This window comes from Aptenodytes forsteri, unplaced genomic scaffold, assembly GCF_000699145.1.
Source record: "Aptenodytes forsteri isolate BGI_AS27 unplaced genomic scaffold, ASM69914v1 Scaffold278, whole genome shotgun sequence".
In the NCBI taxonomy this organism is placed as follows: Eukaryota; Metazoa; Chordata; class Aves; order Sphenisciformes; family Spheniscidae; genus Aptenodytes; species Aptenodytes forsteri.
In genome coordinates, this window is record NW_008795907.1 from 3,213,506 (window position 1) to 3,223,167 (window position 9,662).

Consider the following 9,662-nt stretch of genomic DNA (forward strand, 5'->3'; position numbering starts at 1 on the left):
AGCAGCAAAAGCAAAAAATCACGCAGAATTCTAAGTTATGTTTTCCCAAAGAACAAGAACAGGAAACACATTCTGCTCTGAGGATGGATAAGCTAAGGCAAATTAAGGCAGATTAATTGCTTTACATGTGCAGAGAATCTGGTTATCTGGTAAAAAAATCAGTTGCATTAGTAGTGCCATTACTAAGATCTAGTCCAGAGTCATGACTCCATTGTGCCCAGCATTTCACAAAGACAGAAGACAAGTGCCATGGCAAAGATAACGCTTCATAAAGAACATAATCCCAGAAAAGAGAGGAACAGAAGTAATTTCAGAGCTGAAGAAAGAAGAATATCTGCAATTCAGACAAACAGCCATTCATATTAAAAGAAATACAACATTATCTTTGCAAAATTAAAATAATAATTCACCTTTCACCTGTGTATCATCCTTGGCCTTATATTCTGTACTTTTAATTGCCAGTTCCACACCATAGCCAGAGAGGTAGACTTTTTCTTTACTGGGATTCTGCAAGGAAAAGCAAACAATACAATATTGCCACTCTTTGTTTTGATGTACAAATTAAAAGCTGCCATTTCCCAAAGCTAAGAAATCTCAAGCTGGTACACGTTTCAGACATAACTAGTAATGCATAAGTGAGAAACAAATACAATGAGTGATGCTGCAGTAATGTACTGTAACAATTACATTTCCTATTGTACTTCAACAAAACTTTTTGAAGTTCAGAGAGCAAAGATCTCTTTATGAACCAAAAAAACCCGCAAAACCACAAAGCAAAAAGGAACACAAAACAATGTTTTCAGGATTCGGCACATAAGCCAAGTAGAGCAGGATAGACTTATGTCATCAAATCAGATAGAGGAGAGAAAGGAACTTCAACTGTGACGCTCAAAAATGAAACATTCACTGAAGAGTTACAATAGAGAATTACAAAAAAAAAGGGTAAATCAATGACTCGAGAGATGCATAATTAGTTCTGACTTTAATGGGAAACAAACATGATCACTTGTTAAAAGTATTTTGACATATACAGGAGTCACACAACTATATCAAGATCTATTGTGTAATACACTTAATTTTGAATGCAAATACTCCTCCCAACACTGATAAACAAATTACTTTTTAAAAGGAAAGTGGTGTATGCAATGTATGGCTTCATTTTATCAAAAGTGCAAACATCGCTAGAAGTGAACCAGCTGATGCTTTTTTTGCATTTGAGTCCGGCTACGACCTGCTACACTGCAGGTTTTAGCAACATTAAGCAATATTCAGGAAAAAAGTCAACTCAAATTTCTCAGAGCTTTTGAAATGTAGAGTTAAGCACTAATCCAGTGGTTATGGGCAATTTAGGGGAGGGAGATAGAAACCAGGATAAATTGCATTAGGACCGGTAAGTGGTTCTGTAGTAAAATTGCTACAGAAACAATGCCTTTCATTTGAAAATGGTACCTTAAGCTTAATCCCTGCTTTTCATATCAAGCAACTAAGTGGCCTGACTGCAGACAGATCTGACTATCTATCTCCTGTAATCTAATATAGGTAGAGCAACTTTTTTTTTTTTTTAGACTAAACTCTGTAATTTATCTGGACTTTAACTCTGCATTTGCAAAATCAAATGATCCTCTTATTTAAACAATCCTAAGATCTTAACTATTCTGAATTCCTCAGCTACATGCAATAAAAAATAAACTTTGAGTATTCCAAATAAATATCAAGCAGCAACACATTATGCAAATGTCAATTTAAAGAGAACAAACTTAGGCCATTTGTCTTTTTTAAAACCCAGGCCAGTTACTCTTCGCATGTCAAACACCTTTGTTACAATGCACAAATATACTTACAGCAATATAGTGTCTGAGGACATAAGTGATTTCTCCTGCCTCAGCCTTTAAAACAAGCCTCTTATGGTATCTGTAGAACTCCTCTGAGCCAATCTCAGCGTAAAGTATGACGACAGGACTTTCGGGGTTTGACACTGGATATTTGTGGTCCCCTTTGAACAGAAATGGCTTTGGCCTAAGAGTAAACATTGAAGATTATCACACTGTGATTCATAGCATTGCTGCACTCAATGCAAGATGCAAAATTTCTTTTTCTCATGTTTAATCACTATTTCTGTCTTCACTGAATACATGTCAAGCTATTCCCACATATTATCAAGGTCAGCAGCACTTGATGCATGTTGATAAAGCTTTGTTAAAAATGGACATATGAAAATGAAACAAGTAGCTATGTACTATTTTGAATCTAATATGACCCTTATTTTAAAAATTAACCACTTCTCTGAAATTTGCAATTAACTTTCCCCCCCTCCGATGGTGATTCATAAATTCTGTATTAAAAAACAAAAAAAAATAAAAAGCTAACAGAGCAAAACTTCCAGGAACTCAAATTCAAGAGGACCCTGTCCTTGGCTTAGTATACAAACAAGAAAGTGAATGAGAAGACTAGTTTCAACTTCTGTTTTTAAATTTTGTCTAAAATACAATGAAATATTTACAATATTCCCAGTGAGTCAGAAGAATAGCATGTGAGCTATAGATGCCATATGTCTGCACATGGACAAAGAAACCCTTTATGCTTACAAAAACCAAAACTACCAAGATTACTATGAAGAAAAACTGAAATTTAAGGGTTTTTTTTTCCTAAAGAGGTATTCTATTTTATAGTTTGTTTTTGTTACTAAAAGTTACAATCAAGTTCTGTTCTTGTAAAGAAATCTGAATTTGAAATATATTGTGTGGTAATAGTTTTCTTTGTTATTGCTGAGAAAACGATACAGGGAAAAAATACTATGCATGCTTCAAGCCATTCATGAAACTATCTCTGTTATACTAACTATCATTTTAATATGCAGCCCAGCTCTTTCTATTCTCCCTACACACTAAAGGCTTTACATATTCCTGAGAATTCCTACTGTCCTTCAACAAATTGTTTCCAACTTTCCCCATGCGCTGTCAAAGCATTCCTCCTCATAGCAGAATATCAAAGAGCAAGTGATAAGAAAACAATCATTCCAATCTGGATTAATAAGAAATAAGAGACTGGCACTCTATGCAAGCAATAGACAGTGTAAATCAATACTGAAGAATGTGGAAACTACCGGTTTATTACAATCTCTTTACAGCAGTAAGTCTAACTAGGTTAAATTTTAAGAGCTAATCCAATGATAGGAAATTAAGCAAATACCTTTCTGAAGCTGCCTGTAAAAGGTTTCCAAGAGAGTCAAATTCACACGTCTTCTCCCCATGCACAGCGAAAAATAGGGTACAGCCCTTTGGTGGAGGTTCATCTGCTGCTATCTGTATTAAAATATTGGTAAGAAAGTAGATTGAATGTTTGCCCTTAGAACAAGTGAAAATGATAACAGCATAGCTCTGTAGCAATTGCTCTTCTTCAGTTTCCTAAATTCTAAACTAGTACTTCTTCCCTGTTTATTTCATAATTTAAATGCAAGGTAAAAATTGCAAAATTGAGAATTAAGTCTTAACTTACTACAAATAGTTTTCCAGTATATTACTATTAACTGTAATATTAGTTCCAGGTACAAAAAGCAAGGCTTGCAATTGTGGGGTTGCAATTTTTGGTTGGGTTTTTTTTGCATTACACATCAGAAACCTTTACATTTGTTAAACATCAAATGATAAAATTATTTCAGATGAAAAAGGAAGATGTCTCCTAGTATTACTTAGATAAAGCACATTATAATGCGAGACAATTTGCAATGAACTATATGATACCCCAAGTTTGAAAGAGAACGGAGTACAATGAACTTCCATCCATGGGTTCTAATCATTAGAGCTATATATTCATGGATTACTATCTTCAAGTAAGTACAACTGAATAATTGGGAACAGCAGCAGCATCACAAGTACCAACGGAGCCATAGAGATTTTCCTCATAAAAATCTTTACAGATTTATCAGTGCGGCTGGCATCCAAGATATGCAGACATTTTGAAATCCCAATTCTTTAGCCTACTCTAGACACATGGACTCAAATTTGGCACCCAACGAAATTAGAATATACATATGCTCTTCAGCTCAGATGTATGAAGCACTTAATCAGTTCAAGATTTTTGATATTCTCAAATGTCTCCTTACACAGCTCACTCCTTCCTGGGCCTTTCGTAATGCTCTACATATCATTTGAGGAGTTCCCCTGTGCTGTACTAACCTGTTGAAAAGCTTGAACTGTTGCAGAGTAAGAGCGCAGAGACAAGGAAAATTTCAACAAATTCTGCTGCAAAGGTGACAGACTCTGGCAGGCTACTTTCAGCATTTCATGGTAAGAAGAATAATCACTACCTACAAAGTCAAAGTACAGGCAGTTATCTTTCTATACCATATTCTCATTGAAGAGGGGCTTTTCATCTTAATTGTGATTTATACTAACAGAAGTCCATTAATTTAATTGTAAATATGCACATGATCGTTCCTCCTCAATTTTCATTACAGCCAGTTCTACAGATGGATGAGAGTGAACTTCGATAGAGATCCATGAGAGTACACTTATATACATTCCTGAGGATGCAAACATAGGCTTGGGGAGGAGGGAAACAGTTAAAAGCTCCCATTTAATTTCAGTTGAGAAATAGAAACACAGAGAAAAAGCATTTGTAACATTTTATACTTCACGTTGAAACAGAAACTGGCAAGTAAAACCTGTTTCAGACTTGTCCACTACAGCTTTTGTCAAATGGATATCCAAAAGCCTTGAGCACTTCACAGTAAAAACATCACTGAAACCAGTCCTCATTTGACTTGTACAATACTAACACAATGGAAGACAAAACATTTTAGTTTATTTTTCAACCATGTCAACTATCAGTCATCATCAAGAAAAAGATTATGAAAACTTACCATCATGTTCAGATGTCTTAACATTTTGACTGGCTTCAACAAAATTCCAGAATTTTTCTTGACCTTCCTCTGATAAAAATTCACTGAGTAAGAAGAGAAGAGTTAGCTAGATCTATGAATTTTCTCTTAAGTTACAATACTAATACTTTGTAAAGCTTTACAGAAAGTTAGCTCCTACCATATGTTTACCTGTATCAGAAAACCATCTGTTACTAGAAAAAGCAGACCAGGAAAGCTAAAAAACAAACCAACCCAAACAAATAATAGTTGCAGGCCAGGACAAACACATAGTACATGAAAGAAGCTTGTGAAGCACCTATTAATCTCTCAAAGACCACTGACAGACAGCAGTGTACACGTTGGCAGCTCTCCTCCCTAATGCACTTCTTTGCTAGCTATCTTTTATGAGAAACGTACATTTTTGTTTACTTTGCTGTTACAAACTGTAGTTTGCTGGAACTACTAGTTTTGGTGGGGTTTTTCGTTTGTTTGTTTTTAAATGAGCAAAAGGAGAAGTCACAGCTTCAAATCATGATGTTGTAATTCACCATATATTAAGCATATGATTAGGTAGGTATACAACGTTAGATAGTAAAATAATTCTCTAAACAACAACTTGCTAACAGCAAATACTTTATCATGTCTAAACTTGTAACATGCTTCATATGCTAAAGGATGCTACAACACAAGATTTGGAGCCTGCTACCTGCCACGATAGCTTGTGTGCTCATTTCAAACTGTTCTGACCTAAGGTGGTTAAGTACTTCTTGAACAACCGGGTAATGAACTGCAGTGCTGGGCTAAGCAAATTGAACAGCTGGAATGATTTTACGCTGCAGTGCTGTATCATTATGCGGTTCACCCCAGATGAACAATCCCACTTACCCAAAGTCTTTGAATATAATGGTTAGGTTATATATCAAGCCTTTGGCACATTATTTTAATTATTTGCTTACTCTTTCACAGTCTCTGAGGGTGAGCTTTTCCCCAGCAAATGTCTTGCGTTGTCAGGGTATTTAAATCCTGGCATTAACACCTGAGCTTTGCATTTTACTGCTGAAGGATCTTTCAGTCTTCAAACCTCACCTTCTATAGAGAAGGTTACAGAAAAGTAATTTCACCTAGGACACACCTGTCCTACCACCCAAAACCATGCCCATCTGAATGAAACTCATCAATGCTCAACTGTTTTCATGTGAACCAGTCTGCGGTAACACAGGCAGAATTCCATATGTGGCAACACCCTTAAGTGATACAAAATTAAATACACACACACTTACACCAAAAATCTAAAAGTCCTATTTCGCATAGACATCTCCAAATTAGAATACCGCAAAATGAAATGATGGGGACTTCTAAAGTGCTAAGTAGACTGGCAGTGAAAAGACAGCATTTTGCTTTCTTTTTTCTTTCTAAATAACGTCTTTTAAAAAAAAAAAAAAAAAAAAAAATGAAATGATGGGGACTTCTAAAGTGCTAAGTAGACTGGCAGTGAAAAGACAGCATTTTGCTTTCTTTTTTCTTTCTAAATAACGTCTTTTAAAAAAAAAAAGTCTTTAATACCATAGAAGAAATCCCCCCAGGCTGACTTGCACAACTGCTTAGCAAAGCAGTTGACTTGAGATAATCAATGCACAACTCACAGGAACAAAGTTAAACTCAAGCTTAACTGAGGTAAACATACACGAGCAACAGATGGGCATCAAAACCTACAGTCGTCAGTGAAATCAAAAATCTTTTACTGTGGAATCTTACAAGACCATACTAAACCTCTCTATCTAGTGCTTTGAGTAAAACTTCGTAAGGCAAAAAATACTTACTATGGAATTATTCATTGTTATTAATGTTTGTTCTAATGCAGAATGAAAGAATTTATCACGCAAAGAACTACTATCTCCTTTAAAAAATTCATCCCACCTCCCTAAGCACAGCAATGATCATGTTCAACTAAGTGTTATTACTGGCAATGAATTAGTAACAAGAAGAATCCAAAGCACCACAAAACTAATGAAAAAGAGAACACATTACTTTATCTTCTAAGCATATTCTGATTTGTCAACGAAAAATCACAATGCACTTACCTTGTTTCAAGTAATAAAGGAGTTGAAGACCACTTTGTAGTTAGAGATGTTGTCACAGCCTTAGAATCTCCTTTTACAAGTGAAGAGCTGAACCACATTCCAAGAACTGCCATAAGTATTCCCATTTTATAGAAGAAGCCTAAAAAAGATGAAGGAAAAAAAAGTTAGTTTTGCGTTGTCTCTTTTTATAAGTACAGAATCTCACATATCTAAATATATTAAGGCATATTTTAAGATTCAGGGCCCATTTAATGCAATGCATCAGTGAGATAATCATAGTCTCACCTGGACTTACAAAATCAAAAATACAATGAAAACATGAAGAGACAAGGATTTTAAGATCCGACTCCTGAGCTGCAATTAAACCTAAATCAATTCCAGCTTCCTCTATGTTTATGCTTTCAAATAAACTTGCTTCTGTTCTGGGACACCCACATCGTATACTACTTGCTTTAAGAAGAGGTATTACAAACCGCGTATTTCAAATTAGGTGGAAAACCAACCCACTGTTCATTTTATGGGAGGTACATTTTGTATTTGCACAGATACATCAGCTGGTGCACTAACCAATGTCAGAAGAGCCAGGCAAGGTTAAGGTTCCCTAGTCAGCCCTTTAGGTTCTGCTGGGTACAGCGGACGACTTCTCTGGGGAATGAAGAAACAAGCATTTCCTGGATGCACTAAGTACCGCCAACTTTAGAAGCTGAAAAATGAACGAAATAATGAAGATAGACTCAAATGATACAACTTACTGCAAGAAACGAGCTGGGGGACGGGGCAGGGCAGGGAGGGGGAAAGCCATTTCTTTATTGTCCTTCGTGTGTACTTTCATGCCTATATATTCTCTGACCTATTCACCATAACACAGCTGAGTGGAATTTCCTTGCCCACAACTCTTAAGCTTATGGAAGATTTGAATTGTCCTGTTCGCTTTCCATTGCAGTCTCCAAAAAGTCAAGTTTTCCCACCCCACCTCTGACTACAGTATAATATACACCCAGGCACTCTCTCACTTCTTAGTATTTTTCTGGATAACTCATTTTCCATTTGCCCCCCAATTAGAAAAATAGCCCACTCAAATCCCAGGTATATCATACCTGACAACCTGTTAGGATCTAACTTGTGTCTCTTTTTCATGATGATCTCAATGTAAAAAATAGTCTTTGCATATGTGTTACATATCTGTAGCTATAGCGCTACCTGTGTGTATATATGTAGATAGACAAAACAACCTCATCCTACTCCCTTTAAAAATTTACACTACTCCAGCTAAAAGTTCACCAGCAATCACTCACCCATTGCTCTTTCTGTATCTCAATGTCCTTTCTTTCAGAATAAAACCAGAAATGCCCTGCTATAATATACAAAGAGCTTAAGTACACACGACATTTGTTTTACACTGCACCTGGGAAGCAGACAGATGGCATCGCGTGACAGGGAATGGTTACAACTACCACTTGCTGCGTGCAGAGGAGGAAGCTCAGTCAGTATTTGTGGAGTGAAACCTTGGCTTCCGCCAAGCGCAACAAAAAAACAAGGTTTGCAGTTCCTCCCAGAATCGGGTCCTTCTTATTCACTGCAAATCATACAGAGTCATTTGGAACGTGTAAATGAATATACTGTACTGCCTTCTTACGATTAAAACTCCCATGCTACTCTCTCATGCCTGTTCTGCCATTCTGTGAAAGACTGTAATAAAAGCCTTCTTCTATAGGAAATGGGGGGGGGGAAGGACACATCCGATTAAAACTCCCATGCTACTCTCTCATGCCTGTTCTGCCATTCTGTGAAAGACTGTAATAAAAGCCTTCTTCTATAGGAAATGGGGGGGGGAAGGACACATCTGTCACCCGACACCAGTTCAGCCAACTGAAAATCTGCAGATTAGAAATATCTACACTCCCTGAATATTAACAGCCATAAAACAAAGGAAAGACCAATATCTCAAAGAAAAATAAAAATACACCACGGAGAACAGAAGAGGTAAGAGGCACAGGAATGAACATAAATGACTTGAGGAGATCCAGCTGTATTCTGAGCAAGGTTAAGCAAAAACCAATCTGAATTACGACATTGTAAAGTGGATTTTTCAAGCCTGATTTGTTCTGTAAATATTTTTCCTCCTTATTTTTCCTCCAATTACTCGGTTTAAAATACATTTGACTTCTGGAAACTTGCACATCCTGCCTTAGAGAAAGGAGTAGATCATCCCATAGCCACAGGTCCTGACAGACTGTGAGAGCACCGACCTCTGCCATGTACTGCGAAGTCTGCCTGCTGGCAAGCGGGTAAAACGCTCCACTTCAGGGGAGGGCAAAAGAAAAAAGACCTACTGCTTGGATGGAGACGCCAACTCCCAGCGTCCAGGCCACAACGCTAACGTAAGGTACCTGTCTGAACCGAGTATTGTGAACAGTAAAGATCGCTGGTAACGGCCAGAGAGCTTCTGTTAGCACGTCTTTTAAAGCGCGGGTATCATGTTGCCGTGCCATAGATACTGAAACTAAAACATGGCGTTTAACTGATTAGTCCAAAATCACATGCTTGAAGAGCTTCGACTAGAGATAATTTGTTCTAGCTATTAGTCAACGTCCAGCGTGCTTTCATAAAAACCTTACCCGTCGCACCACGCGTCCGACGCAAGGCACACCACCTGCACAGCGGTAATGCAGACAACGCTGATGACTCAAAAAAAAAAAAAAAAAAAAAAAAAAAAAAAA

General features: G+C 37.0%; 1 protein-coding gene across 1 annotated transcript in view; it reads right to left on the reverse strand.

Moving 5' to 3' along the window:
• Positions 1–7,625, reverse strand: part of UGGT1 (UDP-glucose glycoprotein glucosyltransferase 1) — a 44,974-nt gene extending 37,349 nt beyond the window's left edge. The window contains exons 1-7 of the mRNA XM_009284285.2: positions 7,510–7,625; positions 6,943–7,081; positions 4,862–4,944; positions 4,176–4,306; positions 3,190–3,302; positions 1,842–2,016; positions 411–507 (exon numbers count right to left, since the gene is read on the reverse strand). Coding sequence (XP_009282560.1) covers positions 411–507; positions 1,842–2,016; positions 3,190–3,302; positions 4,176–4,306; positions 4,862–4,944; positions 6,943–7,067 — 724 coding nt within the window. The 5' untranslated portion in view covers positions 7,068–7,081; positions 7,510–7,625. The remainder of the gene's footprint in view (positions 1–410; positions 508–1,841; positions 2,017–3,189; positions 3,303–4,175; positions 4,307–4,861; positions 4,945–6,942; positions 7,082–7,509) is intronic.
• Between the last annotated feature and the right edge of the window lie 2,037 nt (positions 7,626–9,662).